General features: G+C 42.9%; 1 protein-coding gene across 3 annotated transcripts in view; it reads right to left on the bottom strand.

The window, feature by feature from the left end:
* The window catches only part of ptprfb (protein tyrosine phosphatase receptor type Fb), a 169024-nt gene that overhangs the window by 80977 nt on the left and 61429 nt on the right, over positions 1-26618 (bottom strand). For all 3 annotated transcript variants that reach the window (XM_030074275.1, XM_030074274.1, XM_030074273.1), the window contains exons 4-5: positions 17323-17468; positions 16358-16499 (exon numbers count right to left, since the gene is read on the bottom strand). In XM_030074275.1, coding sequence (XP_029930135.1) covers positions 16358-16499; positions 17323-17468 — 288 coding nt within the window. The remainder of the gene's footprint in view (positions 1-16357; positions 16500-17322; positions 17469-26618) is intronic.

Genomic DNA, 26618 nt, shown 5'->3' on the forward strand with positions numbered 1-26618 from the left:
CAGGCTCGCTTATTGGCATTTCCTTTGTTTTAATGGCTGCAAAGAGCTTTGTAAAGTACCTTGTGACTGAGAAAAAAAGCTACACAAAAAAGTTTATTATTATAATATTAGTGGAACACGGAATAATGTAGTGAATCGTAATGAAATGTGAAAGCTTTCTAATGGCTGTGAAGCCATGCAGGCCAGATTTAACACAGCTCTCCAGTTTGGCTTATGTCCTGGGCTCTAGGCAAAAATTCAGTGACTGCTCTGCCCGTGCACATACACACACTTATCAAAGAAAAAACTTCAAGCTACTGGGGAAGATTTGAACCCTGTCTGTCTGCTCCTGCTACTGCAACTCCTGCGGCTGGCCTTGTCTGCCAACTTGTCAGCTTGGGAAGACAAAGAAGAGCCTTTGTTCAAGCCTCTTTAATTTGAAGGGAGAAGAAAAGGGGTGGGGAAATTAGCTCCAATAAAATAGTGCAGGCAATGCAGGTTGATGTTTTGTCAAGATAGAGGGCATTTCTAATAAAAAGCCCTCTTGTGTCAGAGGGTAATTCATCACAAAAAAAGCTCCTGTGTCTAGCCAGGGTGGGAAAAATTGAGAAAGAGGAAAAACCTGCAATAAAACCACGCAGAGGCTCGATTACCAAGGAGAACAGTGTTGCAGTCAAAAACGAAGCAAAAAATACCAGACCAAGTCATGTGTCTCTTTTAATGGACAGGCAGCTCACCTGCTCATCCACTGTACCTGTAAGAGCCCCAAAACAGGTCTGGTGTTTCCTGTGGCTCTTGTAGTAATTCGGCAACCATCTTTCCAGCATCAGACAGAGAAGAACATGCAGTGAGAGAGCTTGGCAGCACAAGGCTTTCAGCTAGCCAACTCACTTGCACAAAAAGAAAATATGCTCTATATTTCTTAATCTGCAGCCAGTGAACTGGTAATTTACTCTGCTTGTATGCAGAATAAAAGGGCTGATATTATGCATATTGCACAAAAGCCATTTTTGTACTGCTACTGATCTAATATAGGACAATGGGTCTGAGAAGTCTGCGCCATCTCAAAACAATCAAATTAAATGGAACTCTCTTTTATTGGTGAAGTGCTTCTTTAAAAGGATTGTAATGAAAATAATCTAATAGAGGAGACTAAGATTTGCCAATGAACCGGGCCACAGGCAGTGAAGCAGCGCCAGAAAACTGCCAGACACAAAGCTAGGAAGCCATGAACTGGCTCCTCCATGTTGTGAAAAATGAATAGGGCCATTGTTCTCTCAACAATCGTATATCAAACACAATAAGTCTTACTGCAATATGAGCAGCTTAGCAGATGAACTTGTTTACAGCAGTTAGAGCAGTATGTTAGAAAGGAGGGCAGAAGGGGAAGGTTTAATGCGGTTTTGTGGTTATAGTACTCAATTAGGATTGCAGTGGCAGACTTGACTATACACAAAAGGCATGGGAAACGTCGGACACATGATTTGTAAAGAAAATGCACCAGCAATACGGGTAATTAAGGAATTAACATAACATATGATACAGCAGTCGTAAAGCATTGTGTCAGAGAGCTGTACTTCTGCTGTAACAGCCATAGGCAGGTGAGCTAAGATTTAGATGGGTGAGGAGAAAAAAGAGAGAAAGGGAAAAGGAAGGGGAGGAGACGAGGAGGGGGCAGGGGGAGGGGTGCATGCCAACCTCCTGCCAGCTCCAATTACCAGTGTGAGTGGAGCGTGGCAGCCAGGGCGATGGGTCTAATCAGAGCCCCGCTGAAAGAGACCCGTCCCTGTCCTCCCATCCCACTGGGAGGCTGCCGGAGCTCAATCCCACGCTAACGTCAGCCAGCGTTCTGCCTCACCCCCAAACACACTCATCTCGATGGGGGCAAACACTCCAGACACCCCAGTTCCTTCATGATGGGGGAGCCCTGATACAGTGGCACACGATGCAACATGTGCACAGACACTCGCCTGCCTCATTTCCATGTTAGTATGTCCTGCTATTCCCCTCTTATATCCTCAAGTGTTGAAGTGCTGGCTGTGAATATTTAAGAGGAAAAGGGCCCCTTTGCAGTAAACATGAATTAATGAAACATACAGGGGAAGCCTCTATCTTGCAGTATTCATGAGAAAGCATGATTACAGCTGAAGGTGTGCGCCTGCTTACAAGTTGTCCACAGTGTCTGGCTTTGGTTTGCATCAACAGTTAATTTAATTCAGCGTCAAGGTGTGTGATCAAAACTCAAGGATGTGGAGCGGGCCTTCCTTAAGTTCTTTGACTTCTAAATCCGAGCTCAACCCATTCCCGGGAAGAAATAAAAAGCCGTATGATCTCCACGTGTGCCTGTTGCAAAGTGATGGATGACAACAATTAAAGGTGATGTCTCCTTTGATAGTGCGAACCAAGGGACCCCGGTGGCAGCAACACAGCCACTTGCCTCATGAAATATTACTGCACTAAAATCTACCCTTTTACCCATACATCAGCGCACTTTATGGCTAAAAAAAAAAGGGTGTTTATGTGCCTCTGCAGTATACGCAGGCTTCTTTGCCATTAAATTTGCCTAGATGAACTGAGAGGGTGTGTAGCATAGACTGTTACTGTTTGCCTATGAAAAGGTGTTTTGAAAGAGAAATTAATACAGTTATATTTGTAAAGTATAAACGATATACAAATTACTGTTTGTAGTCTCCGTATTTACACACGTGTACCAGGTGACACAAACCCCCTTCATGCTTACTGTGTTTTATTTGATTTTCTGCAAGGCCAACCTGTGCTAGTCAAATGAAATATAGTGCAGGAGAACTGTTGATGTTCCTACTGGTCTGGAGTCAGTCTGGCATTGAAAAGCAGACAAGCCGTCTGCAGAAACAAAGCGCATGGCCCGGGGCTGTTTCGAGCCAAGAACATCGTCGAGACAGACATTTGCATCTGCCTGAGACATGGAAGTATGTGAGAGGTGTTAGCAGTAGCAGGAGGTGCGCTCGGAAAACAAAATCTAAAGCGAGCTGAATTGAGAAAGCACTATGAATAGCTGGATGCAAGAGCGTGTGTAAACAACTGAGAAAGTTCACTTGGATGAGATTTGTTTAACTGATCAGGATTTGTGAAAAACACAAGGGGGATGGGCATGTCATGCTTTGCTGCACAGTGGAGACGGGATAAGGATCGAGGGATACCAGAGTACCCAGCCATCGTGCTGAACTTTTAAAGATATCTCCTTACAGGTGTTGCTTGAGTAAGATTTTCTGTAGTGAAATCAGCCTTGTGTCATTCGTCTGTCTGAGGTGCGGTATCACTTGCTGCTGTGTGTTTCTAGGATCCTGTCACATTCAGGCAATGACTAACAGGCCCCGGAGAAAGGTAGACCGACTTCTACCAGTCTGACTGGTGTTAACGTAATTGCGTTTTGTGTTTTTGACTTGCAAAACACTGGAAGACAAGGAACTCCCTCACATGTAATGCAAAGGAGGGCATGTGAGCTGGACCCTCCTGCTCTTCATAGAAATACTAGCTGGCAGAGCTCCCTCTGCAGAGGTCTCCTCAGCAGGGATGACAAGGCACACCCCTGCATCAAAGACACCACAAGGAGGCCATTGATGTAATACTGTTGTAATGACATGAAAATCAGAAGAAACTTAAAAGCAGAAGTCTGCAGGGCACGAGAGGTAAGGAAAACAAGACTCAGGGCTGGAGAAATCATTTTCACAGATGGGCTTGAATTGATATGAAAAGTGCAGAGGTTCATTCTTTCACCTTTTTACAAAGCAGATATGAACAGGCAAAAGTAAAATGAATGCAAATGTACCAAGGCTTTGAAACACATCTGAAAATCGGGTAAGGCCTGTTGTCACTGGCACACACATCTCCTCGCCCAGGTGTTACGGCAGTTGCTACGGAGATAACAGTGCGTAAAACAAACACCGGCGAAGTTATATTGTATGAATCGCACGCACAGACACACCTGCGCGCAACCGACCATCACAAAAAACACAGAGTCATAACAAACACGTACATATGAGCTGTTAATTCCCTCAACGCTACGCGCCAGTTGTTGTATCACTGCACTCTTATTCTGCTGTTTATCCAAGCGCACTTGGAGGAAAAAGGCTGTAATGCATGCCATGACCTTTGAAATAATACACTTTTTTGTCTGGCTGAGCAGAACATTTGGCCTTACTTCCTCACCTACAGGCAGATAATCAATAACAGTCATCTAATCCCCCCCACCCCCAACCCATTCTTTCCCCTCCTTCTCTTTCCTTTTTTAACACCTTCCTCTTTCCACCGTCCTATTCATCTCTACCTCTCTCGTTCTCTTATCTGCGATCATACTTCCACTGTCGTCAGTATGATCTACGGCGCTGCCAGAGGCCCTGCGGCTGTTATTTATGCTGCGCCACACCGGTTAGTACATAACCGTGGCCCCCGACCCATTACTGCAACCCAAGGGTGGTCCTCTGAATTCACATGGTTTTGCTGACCGAGTCACCTTGTGGGACAAGTGCTGCTGCACAGAATCACATCCTCCATTAACTACGCTATACGAGGAGCGCAGCTGTAGGCTTTCATTTTAAGATTACAGCTCTACTTCTTGCCTTGTGGTCCTACTAACCGCAGTTTGATTGAAGACCCTTGAGATTATGGTATTATGGAGTCCACGGTTTGTGGTTTACTACACAATTTAATGTACCTGCCTTCAAGATGGAAAAACCTCAGGGCTCGTGGTAAATTTCTACTGTAATACGATGTGGCTAATAAGACAGGCTATTCCTCCAGGTGTCTTGGAAAAAAGAACAAGGACAGGACCAAGAATCAGGAAGCGTGACGGTTAATGAAATCGGTCTACAAAAGGAAGCGGAGCGGCGGTTTGCAAATAAATGAATTAATTGATCCTCTTCACAACTCAAATTAATCATCGGCAAAGCTTTATCGTGACATGTTTAGTGTAATTACGGCAGATAGGGATGGCTTTTATGAGTCCTGAGAAAGGCAGTGGATGTAGTGGAATGTGGCAGGTTGAGTTAATTAAATCCTCACTGACTGGGCTCCTGTGACAGCCTTTACTTATTCTCTCAGTTAGAGATAATGAATAATACACAGAGTCTCTGAGTTAATGTCGCCAGCCTCAACTTTGATTATATGGGGTTTTTCAGAAGGTATGGATGTTTAAAACAGCACGTCGTGGCCAAGGTGCCATCAAATGTGCACCTTAAGTGGGGCAAAGAAAGAAGCAAATTCATCAGCGCAAAACTAGACAAGCTAGGAAAATTGTAGTTGCGTGAAATTGATTTGAAAAACAACTTCTGTCCATTAAGAGGTACTAGAAAGACACTTAAACCCCAGTTGCTCCAGTAGAGCTTGAACAGTTGAAGACCTGGTTGTATGGTTGTGATCGGGTGGCTTGCAGACATGAACATGTATAATGTTGATCTTTGTTTCACATACAGTAGAAAAAAATATGATACCTTGTCATACTCCTTGCAAATTAATCTACACATGGACCTTTCTGTGTTTTTGCCATAATTTAGCATCTCTAATGATTACGCTAGTTAAGGTAAACATGAGGAAATTGCTAAATATGTGCACCAGTTGAGACTGTAGTTTGCCCTAGTTTCATTTTGTAATACCAAGCTTTCTGAGCATGAGGACTCAGATGTCAAGATCTGTCTCCTTATACCCATAAACTCCACACTTATGGGTCATCTGCTGCTATTGATTACAGGCAAAAATCTGCTCTAGAGAGGACCAAGCGCCAGTTATTTGGTGTGCACTTGAGTTTGAGTGGCATGACTCCATCCCCACACAAACAAACTAGTTGAGTAAGCACTTCAGAGTTTGAAAAACTGCTTAAAACTACCTGCTGTTACAGTAATGTGCCCCACAGTTTGGAAGTGACAGAACATAATTGAGACTGAGCATGGTTACTCGGTCAGCCTTTCCTTGACCAAAAAAAAAAGGGTTAAACATTTTGATGCAGATGTACTGCACCCTATATCCACCAGACTTTTGACAGCTATAAGTTGACAGATCCACTCCAACCTCTGGGAATACTCGGCTACTTCTTGGCAGGTTAAAGAAAATGGCACTGTACCTCTTAAACATGGAGAAAATGTCAAGCTTTAGGCCAGGGTATAGGGCTGATATTAAGTGAAGCCATCCTCTCCTCCTTCGTATGGCCCAGTGGGTAAACCAACAGGGCTTGGTGTGTAAATGTGTGTGTAAGGGGGGTCAGGGTGAAAGGACTCCCATTAGCCAGCTCATTGAATGTGGGTATTAGAGCCCCCCTGACATGCTGTGGGCCCATCCATCCATAGCAAGCCAGTGCCAGGGGAGCCGTTGACTCATTGGCCCTCAGAGCCATGAGGGAGACCTTGCTCTTCACCTGCGGCAGTGCAGACCCGAAGTGCCATTATTAACAAACTCAAGGAAGAAATGGGTGTCTTCTCTTTGTCCTGTCAACATAGTTTTTTTTATTCTTTTGTATTTTAATTATTGCTTTTTAGATAGATAAATGGATAGATATTATCACAGAAGGGACCCACAATAAACAGAATAAACAACACAACACAATTGTCAGATGGTTCCCTCCTGTAGTCCTGTTTTGTTAGTGTTGTCACCTGTGTCCTGTTAAGCCAGTCAGTCAGTTCGCTATGTCTCCCCTTGCCATCTGTACCTGCTTGTGTTAATTGCCCTTGTGAGTATCTAAGTCTTCATGGTCATGGTCATTGTCAGATCCTACTGTTTGCCTTGCCCGTTTGTCAGCCAGCCTCTCTCTTTGTGTTGTTCTACCCTGTATTTGCCTTCACTGGGTGCATCTCTTTGTACTTGACATTGTCATTGGTTTTTAGGGCTTGTAGGGTTGACGGGCGTGCGTCTGACATTGATGTGTTGTCAATTTGAATTACTAATATTTAATAATTAATTTTGTTGCCACTATAGTAATATTATTATGGCATTACAACCAGCAGCAACAACTTCAAGTGCAATACTTGAGAGCAGTTCAAATTCACTACAAAGTCACTTCTTTGACTCAGAAGTTTCTGCCTGCTTGAGAATGTCGACTTCGTTCCCCTCAAAGAGACGTTACCCAGTTTGTGTTCATGTGCATGTCACCTATTGCGCACAGCTGCACAATGGGTTCATGTGACTTTAACTGGTCTGAACCATCCATGGTTCGAGTCGTTTCATACTAGAAATGTCATCACGGATCAGTTTTATCTGGACCAAGACCAACGCTTTTCATCAGACCAAGGTTCAATTTGTTCATTTTGGTAAGTTAGACTGCCACAGAAATGCACCAAGATTGGGAAAGAGGCTGAACCTTGGATGAGAGCAAAACATTTGTAACCAAAGTCAAAAGAACGGCATGAAGCAATGAGCAAATTGATTTGATGCAAAATTACTCTGTAGCTGCCTGCAGGGCTCAGAGTGCTGAGATGCGAGTGAGCGTTTGGCTTGCATTTACCTCTATATATATCAATTCGATTCAGGAGCACACTTGTGAGTGACAGTCTCTTTACTTGGCTTTACAGCGAAGTATGATAGGACCTCAAAGACAGAATTGCCTTTTTGTGAAAATATTCTGAGCATAAACAATAAGGGACAAATTTCTACAGGTGTGTGGATTACCCAAAAATGAAGCAGGCTGAAGCTAAAAGGCAAGTAATGCCCTGGGGCTTCTCTTGACTCATTTCCTAGCCCTAATGGAGGAAACAGTGTCGATCAGAATCATGCACAGTGACATGCTCTTGATAATCATATTGGCCACGCTCTTATGACTACACAATGTATTGTGTAGTCGTTCTTCAGTAAAATTTCTAATTGAATAATGCAAGCCAGTTGAGGTTGTGTGTGGCAGATATTTAATCTGGAAACATCAATTCAAAGATATCCAAGTCATCTTTGATAATTCACAGATATTAACTGATGTACCCGTCTTGTCACAATTCCAATACTGTCTGAAGCCCACAGATAACATCAAGCTGAGCTGTTCATTGAGTCTTCACAATCAACAGTGGCAATTCTATATCACTAAGTTAAATAAAAGTTCAAACGTATCTACAAGCCCTTTTCTCATTATATGTATGGCAACCAGCAGCCACAAATTTTGTCTGCCTTTTTGCCATATCACAAGCTGTGAAGTACATGGTTGAGTCTGTAAGATACAAAAAAATAACTTTATCCAGGGCATAGCTACTGTAGTTCAAGTTAAGAAAGAGGAATACCGGCAACACTTTCCCCAAAATGTGTACTTGTCTTCTAAAATCTGAAGTAAACATCATGGATGTATTAACGAATATATAGTGCTAACAAGAAGGATTCAGAGTTAATGTGCTCATTGGGAGAAAACTTAAAGCTCTGATGTTTTAGAACACTCCTTGAAAACTGCTGGCCCACATAAAATAGGATAAAAATATCCCCGCTTTAGCTTTTCCTAAACAGCTTTCAGGATGTTAAATTTCCCAAAATTGGTTGGGGTTATGGGATAAATTAGAGAAATGTAAATCTGCTCTTGAGTCATTAGGACAGGCTGCAGATGTGTTTTGAGGTTTTAATACCAAATTAAATGCTTTAAATAATTCAGAAAGTGGTAGGGGCAGGCAAAAACTGCAATGATCAAGTGACTTTGAAAACACTGATTCTAATTCACCACCTATGATGAAAAAAGGGAGACACAAACTCTGCCTTATGATTGAAATTCAAAATTCTTATTCAAATGAACGTCTGAGTCTGTCTCTGTTGGTTTGCTTCATTTCCATCCACCACTTCTATGTTCTTTTTTTTTTTTTTTTTGACCGCCCCCCCATCCCCCAAGGCCACAGACATGATCAGCACTGACGTGCAAGCATACCAGACATCGCAGTCTTTGCAGATACAGGTTGCCAGGAGCATGGAGCAATCGATGACCAAGTGCAGATGATAAAATACAAAGTTGCCCCAAAGTAAGACTGAATCTATGTAGATGCCTTGAATAAAATTCAAGATGTTCAGTGTTTCAAAGACATCTCAGTAAAAAGATAGGGGTCATTCAGACAAGGCTGGTGTCAAATCAAATCTGAAATGAATGTGATTTTTTAGTTATTGCATATTCACCCCAAAGACAGAAGATGAAAACCTTGTGAGGCTGTCTATTGACCCAGACCTTCAGCTCCACACTGGGAAATCAGGAGTTACTCTACATTTAAAGTACAATATTGGTACTTTAACCTTGACCAAACCTAAAGGCCACCTCTCTTCTTTGTAATGCCCAAGTCCTTGGAAGAAAGAAGGGGAAGGATGCAGATTGGGTGGTGAGGAGAGTGATTCCGCCCTGCCATATTGTGTGAGTCCTTGGGAGAAGCATAGCTAGACAGATGCAGTTTGTATCTGTCAGCGTGGTTATGATCTACGACACCGGGCCTCCAGCCAGCAGATGGTGGGAGAAATTAAATCTGTGACACAGGCGGTCACAATGGAACTTGGAAATACAGTAGGGGGCCACACCTAGTGTGGTGTATGTGTGCGTCTGTGTGTGTGTGTGTAAGTGCATCCATGTTTTGAATTCTGTATTCCAACAGCATTTTATGCCAAACAGCACCAACACCCAAAGGTGAGGCCAAACATCACCCGCCAAAAGTAGACTCAAACAATCATACCTTGCATTAATTTCATCAGCCACCGATGAAATGTTGAACATGCTTTACTGACCACTCACCTTGTTCACACCGGGAGGAAACAGCTATTAAAATGGCAGTGCTAGCATTATAGAAAGCCACCAGCAAGCAAAAAGAGAATCAAAGAGAATGAAAAAGTAACGTGGGGGAAAAGCTGTTACACAACAGATCCTATTCTGGTCATTGTGGATGATTTGAATAGCGCGAAGGAAAGGAGAGGATTAAGTTGTCGGAGGAGCAGGGCTCGGTATTAAATCATTCCGATATAGCTTCTGTACGTATTTATCTTGCCTGGGAAGAGGCGCAATGAGATTTCTATGCTGTTTATCCAGTCAGGTTTGTTGTCCGCACTTGCCTGGCTCCTGAGATATTTATTACTGGCATTGTGTCGCAGTCATTTTCTGCCTCTGCACCGGGGACTATAATGCATGCCAAGCAAATAAAGGCCTTTCCTAACCGGTGAGGCCATAATTTGTTTACTGCCACCAAACACAGGACCACTGAATACAGTCAACACACTCAGTCCAGGACACTGCATTGAATTCCACTTAAGCATTTTTCAAACTATGTACAATACCAATGAATTTTCAACATTGTGCTGTATCATTATGGCCTCTTTTCCCATCTTAAAATCAGGGAGGCATAAAATGGACTCACAGGGCAGAACTCCATTAATATTATAGGAAGCCGGACCACTCCAAAGTTTGATGTATGACATGTTTTCATCGAGCGAGGAACTGTTTTTTTTCTCTGCCGGAGAAGCTTTGATTCCTTGCATATTTCTCGGCTGACCTTTCCAGAAATTACATTTTTCTCTACATTAGAGGTTTGAAACAAGCTGTCTAGTGGCTTCAAAAAAAAAAAGGTGCGCCGCTGGTCTGAATGTGAGCCATTCTAAATCACACTCTGACAGCACAGGATCCCGGTAATGATGGGCCTTTTGATCTGCTACCATTAGATAGCATTCCTCCTGTCTAGAGACCAGTCCGGTGTCTCAGAGGACAGGAGAATGTTCCACAGCACAGCAGCAAAGTCTCTGAATATTCCTCAAATGTGGCTTGTGTTTGTGGACGTTTCCCAATTCATACAGACCTTCACAGGTGCCAATGTGACAGTTTATAGTGGTTTAACACATTTTTGGGGTATTTAGCGGACACTCTTGCCAGGGCAATTTACAACGAGTGAGCAAGTGGAGGTCAAAGGTGCAACAGCTAGCATTTTGCTGTCCCATGGCCAAAATGGCAGTAATACACCTGGAGGGGTTTGTGTTGTTTCTGATAAATACAAATGACTGAAAAATTACTTAGCCAGGTGCTGAGGTGTCTGGCTTTCAGGACTCACTTTTTGGCTCCCACTCCTGCTATGGACAGTACTGTGGTGATAAAGGAGAGCTGTCAGGAGCCATGTTGTTCTCAAGCCAAGGAAGATGACAGCAACATTATTATTAGTCTCTTGCATTATAATATGCTGCCTTTTCACAAGACATTTCTATTGGATCTCTGCTGTAATTAGTCAGCTAAGTTCTCTCTACTGTGATCATGTGACTTTATGATTTATGTCATTTTGTTTTGAGACACCCCTTAACCATCTTCCTCAAAAACACTCCAAAAAGAGCTTCAACGAGAGCTAAAACATGGCTGTTAGCTTTGGAGAAAACCTGTGAACTTTCCATTCTTAAATGGTCACTTTATCCACTGCACCACGGCGCCTCATCAATTTTATCATCAGCATTACTGTCAAGGCATGCTTTTGACACCCTCTTTTAGCTATTCCTTGATTTGAGCCATTGCATTTTACATTTTACATGCTCATCAAATGACAACGCGATAAAAATCTAAAATATTACCGTGTTATGGAGAGGTGGCCCTGCACTGCGTTTAAGACTGATGTTGTGAGCGGAGATGTCTTTTCCAGCTGGCAGTAGTTTATTCCATACATCACGGAGACAAGCGCCATTTACCTGGATACTTACTGAGGCAGTTCAATTCAAGAGGGGCGCTCGCAAGGTCAGAACAACGGCATCGTTACCCAAGTAATGAGTCATTGTTCCCTCTGGTCATCTATCCATACTATCCTGAATGCCATACCACTGTGTCACAACTGCCTCACCACACTGGACATCATATTAAACAGAGAGAGAGAGAGAGAGAGAGAGAGAGAGGGGGGGGGCAGAAATACAGTGATGGAAAAAAGAATGAGAACTAGGGAGAGATAAAAACAAAGATGAAATGAAAGAGAATGGAGAGAGAAAGAGAAAAAGAGAAAGAGAAAGAGGGAGAGGGGAACAGAGGAATGAGAGCAACATGATTTCTCAACCTCCCCTCCCTCCTCGTCTCGGCCTCAGCTGCATCATTATTTATCCATACAGGTCAGACCTGCAGACGGTGTCAATACAGGAGCTCAATCAGCATGCTACAGCTCACTGACTCTCTCTCTCTCTCTCTCTCTCTCACACACACACACACACACACAAACAGCTATATACAATATACAGTTACATGTATATCAAGTCTAAGGAGCATTACTATTTTGAATTTTTCAAAGTCATTTTGTACAACTGTTAAAAGACCTGACCAAATGATGTAATTGATTTTCCATACAGGGCACATGCACACACAGTGAGAGATCATTCACCTTCGGAAGAAAATATCACGGATAACCAAAGCTGTGCTGGCTCTCTGCAGTCACCATCCCCTTGCTTCTGTTTTGACAATGCAGTCTGAAAATCGGACTTTACACGTAACAGGAGCTGTGGCGTGTTGCATACTAACAATGTCATCTTTTTTCTCTGTCCAGGACTGTACTTTTCAAAAAGTAGTTTTGCCTCCAGGGCACTATTCATAGAAACTGTCTGGAAAAAAGAGGAGTTTTGACTGCAGATCCTTGCATTAGGTCAGAGGTTGACTTATATTATGGGATTTATGATAGTGTGACAACCATAAAAGACCACAACTCAATACTTGTTTGCCTCTCACTCTCCCGCTTTCTTTTTTTCTTTCACGCACACACACGCACACACACACACACACACACAAACATACTCAATGGGGAGAGGTTTAACTGACTTTGGGCCTGTGTCTAAGTCTCAGCAGTGTGACCTTTCAGGCGGGGGCGTGAGAACCGCCACGAACAAAGACTGGGGCTGTTACGGCGTGACAGAATTACAGAGTGACTCAAGACTCATGACTGCTAAAGTGCTAAATCCCAACTCAGCTGGTGTGAAAACATGCCTTTGCGGACCCTGCAGGTGAGCGACTGGCTAAACTCTACAGTCACAGCCACAACTCCGATCTGCCGTTCAGGTAGAAAAGGAGAGACAGCGAGAAGTGGGAAAAGAGGGGTGGCTGGGGAGTGACCAGTACTGTTCGATCTCTTAAGGTCAAGAGAGTTCTGCAGAGAGCAGCATAATAAAACAGCATTCACACTGTTACATATAAACAAAAGGAAAGCACCTGATGCTACATAACAAGAGGCTTTCTGAACAAGTAGAGTGACACATAAACAGCCAAAAGAGATTATATGAAGTTAGACAAAGACAAGCAACAAAAACAAAAGGGACAAAAACAAACTGAAGAATACAACTTGAGTTCAAACTGGTGTGCATATAATAAATGAGAGGCAAAAACAGAGGCCGGCAAAAACTGTGTATGCAAATGAAAGTGTGCCTGTGTGTGGTCTGACCGTGAGGCAGGCACCAGATCTGACCATCAAGGGAACGGGCACAGAGTACCAGGGGAGCTGGAATCCTCGAGGTGCAGAACCAACAAATACACAACACTGTTAATCACCTTAATTAATGATGTAATTTCCTAAATAAAACTCCTTTGGCAGTGAAAGTTCTGGGTGATCATCACAAAGTTCTTACAGCATACTTTGAACATGCATTAAAGCTGTACCACTATTAATGCCGTCATCCATATTTTGAAGGACTGGCGTAAGAAAATAAAGAGCCGGTACATGAAATAATCATAATTAATGCTCAACCTTCCGTTGCTCTGCTAAAACCTATAATCCAGATCGACTTAGCTGTATAATAACTTCAGGATTCTCACTATGATGGTGGTGCAAGGGTAGAGTGGTTTATTATCACAACTTCATGACGTAAAGCCACATGTACTTTAAATCATGGCGCAAGGTTATTCTGTGGTAGCACAGAAATCATGAATCTCTTACTTCTGTTGGCAGCTCCACTGGAGAAACAGGGAGTTCAGTGCTTTGCTCAAGGGCACCACAACAGAAATTGTTGCAGGAGGTCAGCATGTTTCCCCACCCAGTTTTTGTCAGGTGGTCTAAAATTGAAACGATGACCTTCTGGTGTGACGCCTGCTTCTTACACCTCCAGGCAACCACCGCCCCATTAAGGAGGATGATCATTAGTCTCCTTCTGTTTGTTGCTGCCCGAGTGTTTTCTTGCACTGCACTGTTGATATGGACTTGATATATCGCTAGGCTACAAACAATAGTCTAAAAATAGAGTTCAAGCTGATGGCATAGCTCTGTGAGGGTGTGTGTGTGGTAGTGTGTTTGTGTGAATGAATATTTGTTTGTGTCTGCGTGTATGTGCATGTGTGTGTGTGTGTGTGGGGGGAAGAATGAACATGCAATGTTCAGTCAGCCTCAGGGTCTTAGACGAGCAGATCCAAGGGACAACCGGAGTTGTTTTGATTAAATATGCTGTATGGTTCTGTGTACGGTTGGGCTCTGTTCCTCAGCAGCAAACTCCATCTCAGCTTGTGTGCTTACAGAAACGCCTGTGAGTCTTCCTCAGATAAAAACCCAAAACTCTCTGACAGACTAATTGCAAAGTTCACACGTTTTTTACAAACAACATATCACTTTTTCCAGACCCCATCTTCTCCAAAGATTTTTGTCAGTTTGCAATTTTGTGTATGCTGATAGCAGCAATATGGCTGTCAACTACGCAACATCCCTGTAATTTCAAAATATTATTCACAACCACAAAGATCTCCATACTTGACATTTAAGTGGTTTGGACCATACGGAATGTGTGCATTGCTATTGATAATTTGGTTTCCATACTTTTGAAAGACTTTTTGTGCAATTCCCAAACATTGTAGGATGTAGAAAATATATTTTCCACAGAGCGTGACGGTAACACTGACACGGGTTTCCTTTCCACTTGCAGCACATATGTTGAAATGTATGCCCTGTACAGTACGTGTACATGGTACAGTAAGATAACCACCAAACTTTATGTATCTGCAAGCACCTTCTTTGTCTCTCAAGTTAGGAACTACAACACAGAGCACAGGATCACAGAGGACTCATCCCAGTATACAGCACGTGTTTACCAGTGAGAACAGCTGCTCACGACTGAGGAAAGCGGTTGTCCACTTTTATTTCACTGACACAGAATCGTACTTTGCCCTGACACGAATACGATGATTAATCGCATCTCATTCACGTGTGCCTCATGTCATGGTAGCAATGTTTGTTTGTGCTGGCAAGAGCATGCCTCATGATACTGTGCAAATTGGGGAGGGGGGAGGGGGGCAAAAGAGCAAAAGAAAAAATCCCGTTGGCAAGATTACGCAAGCCCATGATATCATCAAATTGATGTGAACAGAGAAAAAAAGGAAGGGTGGGTGTAAGAAAGATGGGATTCAAAAGGAGGGTGGAAAGGCTGTATTTAAATGAAAGGGGATCTGCTTTAATGCCAGTGTAATGGCTATGGAAGGCCCTAATCCTCCCGCTAGCTAACTCTAGTTTTTTTTTCTTTCCCAAGTTTCTAATGAAATCAGCTCCTACGGTGACGAGTGCCCACATGACAAAATTACAATCAATTAGGGGAGGGATTCACCGCTCACAGCTCAGTGATACAGAAGGATGAGAGGACCCTCTGTCCACTTATATCACATGCATTACCCAGCGAGGAGATGGGCGCGGGGGGGGGGGGGGGGGGGGGGGGGGGGGGGGGGTCACACTAGCCTGCAGCCATGCAGGTCAGCCCTGTGTGCCCACGTACAAAAAATTCTAAAGTCGGCTCTATACCTATGTGGAAAAAATCTCTCTAGACAGAAAGGAAACCATGTGATTTTCAATGGTGTAAAAGGTATGTAAAAGACTTTCCAACATTTAAATTATACATTTAAAATATCAGGGATAATCTACACTGGGGCTTGTCATTACAGAATGTGGGAAATTATTTTATTTGTTGCGGGATATGCTAAATGGTAAACCTCTAAAATCAATTGTGACAAGACTAGTGCATCTCCAGCAACTTGTCAAACAATGATGCTGATGATGCACACCACTGGCTGTGGTGGTGGTAGACGAGACGGTTTGCTGGCTCGATGGGAGTGGGTGTGAAGGGTTTTAGCACAACACAACTGCCGATAAACTGCACAAACCTAAAGGCAGATCCAGTTCCAGGTCCTGCATTTGTTGAATTACTACACTCTATGCTATCCTATTCAAAAACACATTTGCATTTCCCCCACCTTCTTGAGTTTACATAGATATATAGCTGCTGCTCCATAACATTACCAAAACCAGGAATCCTCTATGAGTCTGCAAATATTTGTGTATGAATTATTAAGGCAAATACTCATATTTGCTTTTGGATATATTGGAAATGCAGCTTCAAAAGCAACCGCGGCAGAGAAGAATGGAGGAGGGGGTTGGACAGGAGGAGACGGTGAGAGGAGGAGGCAAAGGGAGACGGAGACAGAGGGAGGGGGAGAAACAGAGACTGATCTTACCTTCAAGCACTGTAAGTTTGGCACTGGTGTTGATTTCGCCAACGCTGTTGGTGGCAGTGCACTCGTAAATGGCCTCGTCCCTGTGTGTGCGCAGAGGCTGTATCCGCAGCACCGAGCCCGCGCCGTCATCAAACTCAATCACCTAGGAGAGCCAGAGCAAAGCAGGGGGCAAGGTTATGATTTTTTTTTTTTTTTTTTTAAATCTGGAATGTCCACCTTCCACTTGTTCCCTCTCCCTTGCCCCCAGGATTTCAAGTTGTTGCAACATATATCTCCCATTCATTTCTACTGGGAGACTACCATTTATTGCTTTTTATGTTCCCAATAACATGCTAGAAAATACGTCCTGTTTCCCAAACAGATTTTTCAGAAGCATGGTCTACTTTGTCAGTGTGACTAATAGGGACAAATTATATAATTTAGCCCAGGTGTGGCCAATATGTTTAGAATTAATGTCCTGAGGAAAATGTGTCTATGTTAAAAGAACAGGTAAAAAGGCACTGCAATTTATAGCAGAACCAGAACAGGGACTGAAGCGAGGATGTGAAGCAAAACCTAAAATTACCCCCAGGCTCCACTGCTGCATTAGATTACAAAGGAAACACTTGTTCAGGATGGTGTGAGATCCCACCTAAGGCGCTCCCCTCTGTTCGTATAGGTTCAAAAGAAGGAAGGGAGAGCGGAGCAGAGAAGAGAGCACACATCAAGGGGAATGTATGGCCAGAAATGGTGGAGCTGAGGAGGAGAGAGGGGAAGGAGGAGGGTGCGAAAAGAGTGCAGGAGATGAAGCAGACTATATAAATCAAGATGGAAGGAGATTAAAGAAGAGGGAAGCCTGTCTCGTCTTGCTCGGAGAAAAGAAGAGTTGGCACGATGCACAATAACAGGGCAATTGATTGTGTGTGCGTGTGTGTGTGTGTGTGTGTCTCAGACAGGGAGTCTGGAAGTCACACATGAGTGCCCACCTCAAAGCGCTGGGAGCTGACTTTCTTGCCCTTCTTCATCCAGGTGATTCTGGGTTTGGGCTCCCCTGTGGCCTGGCACACAAACGATGCAACCCCACCCGAGATGCCCGTCTGGTCCTCGGGGGATTTGACAAAACTTGGCAAGCCTGAGAAAGAGGGAGGGAAAGAGACAGAGGGAGATGAAGTGTGATAAAGAGGGGGAGGGAGAGGGGAGAGAGAGCATAAGGGGGGAGGGAGGTGAGGGAGCCAGTTGAGAAAGTAAGGAGGAGGGAAGGAAAGCCAGAAATTAGGAGATAAAGGGTGAGACAGAGATAAAGAAAGGTGGAGAGAGAGAAAGAGGGAGAGGATTTTAGTGTCTGATGCTGTAGTCACACATCCATGTAAAACTGGTTATCCGTGCCTATCATTTTCTCCACAACAAAGGCAACAACAACAAAACTCGTAGGCATGTGCGTCTTTAAACACCCGCAGCAAAATTAGAAGAGCAGCCTCCAGTTTCTGCTTGCCTGTCTCAGCATCACTTTGAATTCCTCATCTTTGCTTTGGCACAACACTTGAAATTAGGAAAATCCCTTCACCCACAAACAATAAAGCGGTAATAATATTTACTGAATGAGAAGGGGGCCCGACAGTTAAAAGAAGATGAATGGATAAAGTACTATACATCTTGCCATTGACAAATTGTCCCGAAGATTACCCGGCATTAAGAAGTACAGCAGGAATCAATAAAAGCTATCGGCCAAATACGGGTAAACTCTGGCTCAAGCTTTTAAGTTCTTCTATTGTGCCAGACATTTTGGCATGTAGTCAAATTCTTCGGCATTCTAAAAATAGTTGGCTATTAAAACATTAATACTGACTGGGGTATTTTGGAATCCTGCCACTCCTTCAAAGCATCTTTCCAATCAGTGGCCCTACGCCTCAGATGTCACTGTGTCTATGCTTTCTATACATCATAAGTCTACGGAGCTCCAAAGCTACTGCCATGCTGTCATTATGCAACCTCTTCATGAGCTACTACCTGCTTTTGACAACACCTGTGCCAACAGCTTCCACAGTAAGCCTTCAGGGTGTTTTGGCTGAGCACCACACCCGTAACAATGGAGCATGTTTCCGTGCCACATTGTCTAATTCAAATGACGCTACAATGAGCACACCTGAACTCTGTGCTCTACTCGTGTTCTGTATTTACAGCCCAAGACGTTCATAACACGAGTTTGACTTCGACGGCATGTGACAATGTTATTATCAGCAGCGTCGGCTCGTGTTTCATCTCCTGAGTCATTAGGATAAGAAGGTGGGGAACACCTAAACCACAGTGATGACGGGCAGACCGCCCCATGGAGACGCATACAAAGAGGTGAATCACTGCACTTTGTACAGAGAGAAGACGTCAACGTTCCCCAGCTGAGTACCCGCAGGGGAAAATCCAGCGACGACTGCCACCGCTCTCCCCTTTTTTATGTGTTCTAATATAAGACTGGGGGGTGGAGAGTGAGAATCAATATCTAGTTAACATAACATAGCACCTCCTTCAGATGTGGCTGGGGCCCTCAGCGGGAGGGAGCTCCACACTGTACCACTTAAATCATCATCCTCCGCCCAAGCCTGCTGAGCTGCTACTAAGGGCTGAGAGACAGCAAGACAGAGAGACAGACAGAGACAAAGAGAGGAGGGGGGGAGGTGCTGTCTGTCCTTGCTCGAGGACATTTCTGCAGTTGAGCTTTCATCAGGCCAGTAAGCAGTGTACAACACTGTAACCATGTGGGTGGTGGGAGGTACACCCTGTGCACGCTCAGATGTCATGTGCTCGGAGAGAAAGTGGTACTAACAGAGACGTGAGACGATTTGAGTGGTCCCTACAGCAGTGCCCCTGTTGTCTATGCAAGGCAACCCATGAAATACTGAATTCATTCTCATACTGTCATTGCTCCACATTCAAAATGTGTACAATTTGTTGCTCAGTTCATAAATGGCATTTATACGAGTCAAAGTCTCTTTAGGTTCTACTATTTGATTACTGGTAGCGGCAGTGGCATCAGATTCATTTCAGGGATTGTCACTCTCTGGTGTACACAAATTAACATGTCGTACATTTGTATGTCATTCATAGCCTAAAACAGTGTAAATAAACTTTGGGAACATGTGGCTTATCTTTACTCTAAAAGAAAATGCTCTGGACTTGTCATATCACTGTGATATGATGAATTAATAAATCACGTGAACTTTCACATGAACATGTAATTCAAGGCCCAATCCCAGTGTCCCTCACAGACTCACAGACTTTGTGGCGTGCTCCTGCTAAGTCCGTGAGGGCTCAGGGCGTGTCCCGCTGTCAAATCATCAAGTGCATGAGCGCTCGCTGGCAGACATTTTGAGCCCTTATTGCACACTTTCCATAAGTCCGCATCTCTGCAGACGTTGCCTGGGGGAATTACCCACAGTTCATTGTGTTGTGACGTGAAACACAGGGAAGCCGGGGGACGATACAAGAGCGGTAAACAAACAAGCATGGAAGGAGCAACCGACACTAACGTTAATGTTACAAGAAGAAAAGAAGTTTTCATGTCTGCCTAAATTTACAAAGACACACTACATTAAAAAGGATTTAAGATGTTACATGAAAACACATGAAATCAGAGAAACGCGAGCATATCCTATACTACACACCTAGTTTATTCATCAGTCATTTCCTCATCAAGATAACGCGATCTGTCGCAGCGTGCTGTCCCATTCCTGTTTGTACCATTGGGTATAAACACTCAGTCACTCACCAGGTGACGTCAGTTAAGTCTGTGAGGGTTCAGGGCTTAGGCCTTAGGGGGGACATTGGGATTGGGCCCAAGTGTGTTGACTCACTGTTGCCTGCTTTATCTTACCTGTAGTGGACCACAGATTGAAATGTAATTTGGAATGAATGAAGAAAACATAATTTTACCGGAAGTGTTGTAATAGAGGGGCATTTGTGGGGATATGGCCCCCCCTCTTCCAGTGCCAGTGGGTAGCGGTCTTATGAATTTCAGCAGTGTAGCATTGCTGATTTGTGCATATGTTTATGTGAGGTTTATGTATGTGAGTTTATAATGTTTAAAGTTCTGTACTATTTTAAATTTATATTATTTTGTGTTCTCTGTGGAACATAGGAGGAATAAATGGCATAAAGCTAATGGGGATTCAATTAAACAACAAACACTGATGGATCAATACACAAAGGCCTTGCTTCCTACCCCAAAAACACCTTTCCTTTTACGTAGGCCAACTCAATTGCTTCTGGTATCACAAATGAACTGAGCTGTCGAGAACTGTCAACATGTTTATGGCAGTCAAATCTGAAAGTATATTCATAACATTGATCAAAATTAATGAATGCAAGGAAGGTCTAATAGCTTTGATCACTTGCCCAAAATGATATCAGTGCATACATCTGAAATATATGTGCACTGATTTTCTTTCACTGATACTGATGTGCAAAATAAAGAATTTTACATGACATTTTCAATTTTTTTAATTTTTTAATTTTTTTTTTTTTAACTGAGCTCACAGTAATTTCATAGTATGTCAAAGGCATGTAATATACACACACACACACATACACATACACACCCAAAAAAAAAAAAAAAATCTGGTAGCACTGGTGTTTGTGTATATGCGGTTACCTGTGTTTGCAAAACACAGTAATCCAACATATCCATCCATCTGCGACCTGTGACCCCCTCATAGTACCTCCATCCACCTGACATTTGAATGACATTTTCTTCAGGTCTTCCAAGAGACGAGGTTTAAATTGGCACAGGGTAGTAATAAACTTCTTTTTTTTTTATCAGCAGGTGATTGTGCCACAGATGCATACTGAAGCCAGAAGAGCTGATCTATTAACTCTACCTTGATTGGCTCTTAAAAGTGTATGCTTGTGCATGCATGAGTAAACATGAGCGAGTGGTGTGCTGGCATGCCATCCAATAGTATAAAGCCTCCAGACCTGATTAGCATCAATCTGACTTCCAAGAGTCCCTGCTAACATCTGTCCACAGGAGTTCTATTAAAGCTGAAGTGGCTGCTTTTCACTTTGCTGCTAAGAGGGAGGATCAAGAAGCATTAAACAGTTCTAGGCACATACTTCAAATTAAGAAATACAGACTCAAAGTCCACGCAGTGCCAGAAACAGAAATGAGCAACCACTGGTTCTGAGAAAAAATAATGATTTTTAGGGATCACTGGAGAAAAGGGGTAAACTAGGGGTAAACTGAGTCTTTCTGGTATTAATCCTCTTGAACAAGTTCCTACATTTCCTCGTGACTTTTGACAGTTGACCTTTGACTTAAAGGCGAAACTCCAGCAAATTCGTATCTTGCTAAGCATTCAATCACCAAGTCTGTGGTGGGTTTGTGGTGATCACGAATCCCTGACTTATGGAAGTGGTTAATAGCAGTATTTAAACACTACACCTGCTGGGCAGTAGAATTCATTTCTGTAGAATCTGTCTTCCCCCATGATTGTTTCCACTACTGGAAGTTAAGGATATCAGACTACTGGGTTTGTCAGCTCTTTTCTAAGAAAGAAAAAATCCAGACTCAGTCTTTTTTTTCTGTGTCCCATTTTCTTTGCTGTCAGGCATGTAGCTGTCACTGGAAAACAATGGCTGGGACAAGCTAGAAAAACACATAAGCCTACCTATGCAAATCCAGCTAATGACTGAGCTAGCAGAGCTGTGCTCTATTTTGGCTTTGATACATCACCTTTAAGACTCCTATCTTGGCACACAAGATTTTAACGCAAGTCCTCCTCTCTCCAGCGATGTCACTAAATGTCAGGGGCCTGTTTAGGTGGTCACTATTTCACAGTAGAGGTTATCTACCAGCAAATAGCTCTTATTTACCATACTGATACATGTCCGTTTTCTTATTTGGAACAACAAAGAGACATAGACACCTGCATAGATCCCTGGTTTAGATAGCACTAAGGCAGTCCATTACAGCCTGCCTACTGTGGCATGTGTGAGGATTAAATAGCTTCTCTCAGGTTAACCTAATGCCTGTAGCAGCATTTGTGGGGTCTGAGGTCATTAGAGAGATGAAAGGTCTGGCCTCCCAGGTTCACCTTGCATTGCTACACTGCTTTTGTTCTTCACTAAACAAATCCTAAAGTGTTGGAACAAGTGATCAGGAACACCTGTCAACATATGCGTTACCCTGTGACCTTTCCTATAACTCCTTTGTGGAGTCATAGATGAGATGAAGTGATGACTGCATGTATGTGGAATGCGCTGAATGAAACTTGTCTTATTTTGGCCCTTCATGTGAGGGGGAAAACCAGAGGTGAGATTTTAGGAGGCTACATAAAACTGGAAGAGGTTTAAAGTGATATTTATTATTATATTGTTTTTCACCATTCGGCCAAAGTCCAAACAGTACAACTGTTATGGCATTTTTTCCAAGCGGTAATACAGTGTTCTCTTTTTTTCCTTGTCAGGGGCCTCAGAGCGAGGGCTGTAATGAATGCAGAGACAGCAGGGAGGGGCTAAATGGCACTAGTGTGGCTAACAATTAGCGTATTCCCAAGTCTGCCAGAGTGCCCATCGAGAGCTACTCTGTAGAGTAGAGTATCAGGGATCGATATGCACACGGCAGAGTGCAAACCATTAATTCTTATTAATAATGGATTAGTAAGTTATCATTTTCACGAGGCAACACTTAGTGGAAATTTGTCTGATGGCATCGGCACTGGTTGTTTTAATGGAACACTTCCATTAAGGCCTTTTCAGGCCATTAGCAGACAACTTGCTTGCAATTAATTCCACATAAAGCTGCCTCCCTTGCAAGTTATTTACCCCGATAAAGTCAACTGCACTTCAGGCTGTTTGTTTAAACCAATAAACATCATGTTTGCAACTATCTGCACCTCTGTTTTACAGCCCAACACCAAGGACCATCCTTTTAATTTCAAGTTACAAAAGTACCGTGCACATATTTGCATTTAAAAGAGCAGGTCTTAGGTCTGAATGATACTAATTGTTATACTGGTAATAGTAATACTAATGATAAAATGTATAGAAATACAAATATTAATACAACTACAACAAGTACAGAGAATAATAATGCAGTAATTAAACTGGGCCAAAACATACATAAGCTATCAAAGAATCTCTTTTGTAGAATGACACACTGGTGGCTGAAGACTGATTAAACTTTATTGGCTTTATCAAAATGGAGTGAATTTGCAAGGGCAACCTTCTTCATTGTCACTGTGATTTCTGAGACAAAAAGGCTAAACCTATTGGGGGAGTGGGGTTGAAAATCATCAAACTTTAAATACTCCTGTGGATCATGAAGAAAGGCTTTCTATCGGTCCTTCCAGTCTTCAGTGAATTATTCAAGACAGTGGAGAAGAACATAAACTCTAAGTATAATTACCCATCACTCCTCTCCTCCCAGTGTGAGTAACATTAATGTATTGGCTTTCATCTTCTCAAGCCAATTATGAACTAGAGAAGTATCTCTAAAGTCTAAACCCTCTCTTCTCGTCTGTCAGACACTATATGCCATCATTCTGGGAAAAAACAAAATCAATATGCCGTGGTGACAAATTTCTGAGGTTGGCATTCAAAACGACTATTTAAAAAACAGCCATTGTTTAAGGATAAATGTCCCTTTGTGCACCTTTTGATGGTGAAGATGTGGGTCTTGCCCGTAATGAGTGGCTGAGTAGTATCATATGATGGGGAAGGCTGAGGTTTTGCATTACCCATGGTATTTAAACTGGCGCCCACCCTGTCTACTCAAAGATGACTCACTACCTGTGGCTTCTTCAAGTCAACCTGATGCTTCAATGGAAAGTCTTAAGAAACAAAACACAAAGACAGACACACTGCACTGTGATTTCTCTGTTATCCATAGTTCAAGATACAACAACTACTTGTGTTGAGATGAGAAAAAGGCTACCACTTCAGGTTGTTACAACTAAAAAGAACAAAGAGACTGAAATACAGACAAGCAATTTCATTAATTTCTTTCCTCAGAGCCAACCATTAAATCAAAATCACTTGTGCTTGGAAATGGATCTTTGTCATTACCTGAAAACAACTGATTGATAAAAGACAATGCAACATAGACAGTGTGACTGCATCTGCAACATGAATCTACATTTCTAGTGAACAAGCCTTTTATGAAGCATGTGCCCATAACCTCTGAGACAAATGTGCTAATCTGCTGACTAAACTGCACAACTCATCTAAATACCCTGTGGCTATATCACCTCCAGTGTTCATTTAGTTTCCTTGTTGAAATGTTCATGCTTACAATGTCATGAAAGTGTTTTTCTGTTCCAGAACAATGAAGGACATACAACTGCAGCATTTGAAGACATCCACAAATGTAGAGTCTCAACAGTGAGACACTGGCATGCAAAACAAAATATGAAAAGCGAAAGGTAGATTTTGAATGCAGCTTGAATATATAAGCTGTAGCTGGAGATCTTTGTGATGCAAATTCCAACTACTCTGTAAAGTTGCAGTGGGAGTGCAAAGGGACATTCAGAGGGTAGACACGGGCTTTGTTAATGCTGCTTGGTAAAGGCCAACGGTCACCTTGGCTTGGACCCTGCCATTAATAGACCAGTGTAGAGAAAATGTTAAGTGTGTTAAGTGTTCCTGGGGGGCAAACTAACAAGTGGGAAAAAGAAAAAGGGTTACAAGAAAGAGTGAGGCTTGGGGACTTTGTCGGTGAGATGGCTTCTAGCTTCTTCAGAGATCTCATTTGGGGTTAGCTCATCATCCTTCACTACATGACCCCTTCTAACCCCACTAACCTATTAATTTGCCTCCCCTAGATTAGCTCTCCCTAAGAGACCATAGAAGGCCCCTACCATTGTTTTCATCTTCCCACTCCCACAGCCCCGGGGTCTAAAGCAATTCCACTTGCCAAACTTGAGGATAAATTAAATTATGTTACTGTAGGGACCAAGAACAACAAAGAGCTTCTGGCTTAACAGGCACCCACAGGCTTTTTGTCTATTGCTTCCCTTCTGATTTACCATTTTGGTGCAGCTCAGGTGGCCATTTAACCATGAAATAGTTCCCACTTGAGATCTAACCATGTTTAAATGCTGCCCAATGTCCAAAGTCTGTGTGAGTTTAAATGGCTGTAAATATGCCTTAGAGGATCCTCCAAGAGTAAACAATAGATGGGTAGATGGCAGCATAACTGGAAGTTATAAATGTGAGCATTGGATTATGTCCTCTGGGTAGATGAAGCTCTGAAAACATTTAATGTCCGACAGCTAAAACGTCTCTGTCCTCATCAGAGGAATAGAGTTTCATCAATAATCCATGAGACTCTGACAAAATGGCTGTCTGGGCATCCTTCAATATTGATGCTGCTGAGACCCTCTATATGATATTGCTCAAGTCAAACTTTTACCCTTGGTCATCCACAAACTTGGGTGATATGAGATTACTGAAATTTAAAGTAGTCTCATGTCAAGCAAGGAAACCCAGAACCTGCGACGCATTACTCTTTGGGCACATGTTCACAAAATTTAATGGGCTCTAAGGACCATGCAATTTCTTTCATATATCTTTACATGTAAATGAAGTATCTAATGCCCAGAAAGCCATCAATGGGAACAGAGAGGGTTGAAATGTCTTGGACTATTACTCCATCTGCCCTTTCTGGAAGGACACTGGCAAATCTTGTCATCTGATGGCAGTGCTGATTCTAGGCCACAGTAGAGGGTTTGGGTGACTGCCTCTGGTCCTGCTATTGAGCTGCCTAATTAAACTATTAATCTCACATCATTAACCTCCGATGACCCCTTCCTCTCTACCACCATTCTGACATTGCTGCACCAGCTCATAAAAAAAAGGCCTGTTCTCCCCACCCTATCCCTTTGTGGCTTTCTTCTGCTACTTCATTCTGCGGATGCTTTACACTTGCATGCTTTTTCCCCACTGCTTTCTGATGGTGCAGTTTCTATTGTTTGTCTCTCTCTCTCCAATCCACCCCTGGACTCCCCCGCCCCTCTTCTGCCTGTCTGCATGATCTGTGTGGACCACAGCTGTGAGCTAACAGCATTACTCTCCAAGCAGCTCTCCAAGGTGGATATGGTTACTTTTAATTAAAAAAGAATCAATTTCTACCCCATGTCAATTTTGACCATATGGACACTTAAAAATACAATCCAATCTCCAATCTTGCAAATTGCATTATCAGTTTACAAAGCTTTGTCCTTTGTGGGTTCACCGGGTACCAAATTATTTTTAGCCTAACCACAAATACTGTATTGTTGATATTTGGGTGGAG

Source organism: Myripristis murdjan, chromosome 17 (assembly GCF_902150065.1).
Source record: "Myripristis murdjan chromosome 17, fMyrMur1.1, whole genome shotgun sequence".
NCBI lineage: Eukaryota > Metazoa > Chordata > Actinopteri > Holocentriformes > Holocentridae > Myripristis > Myripristis murdjan.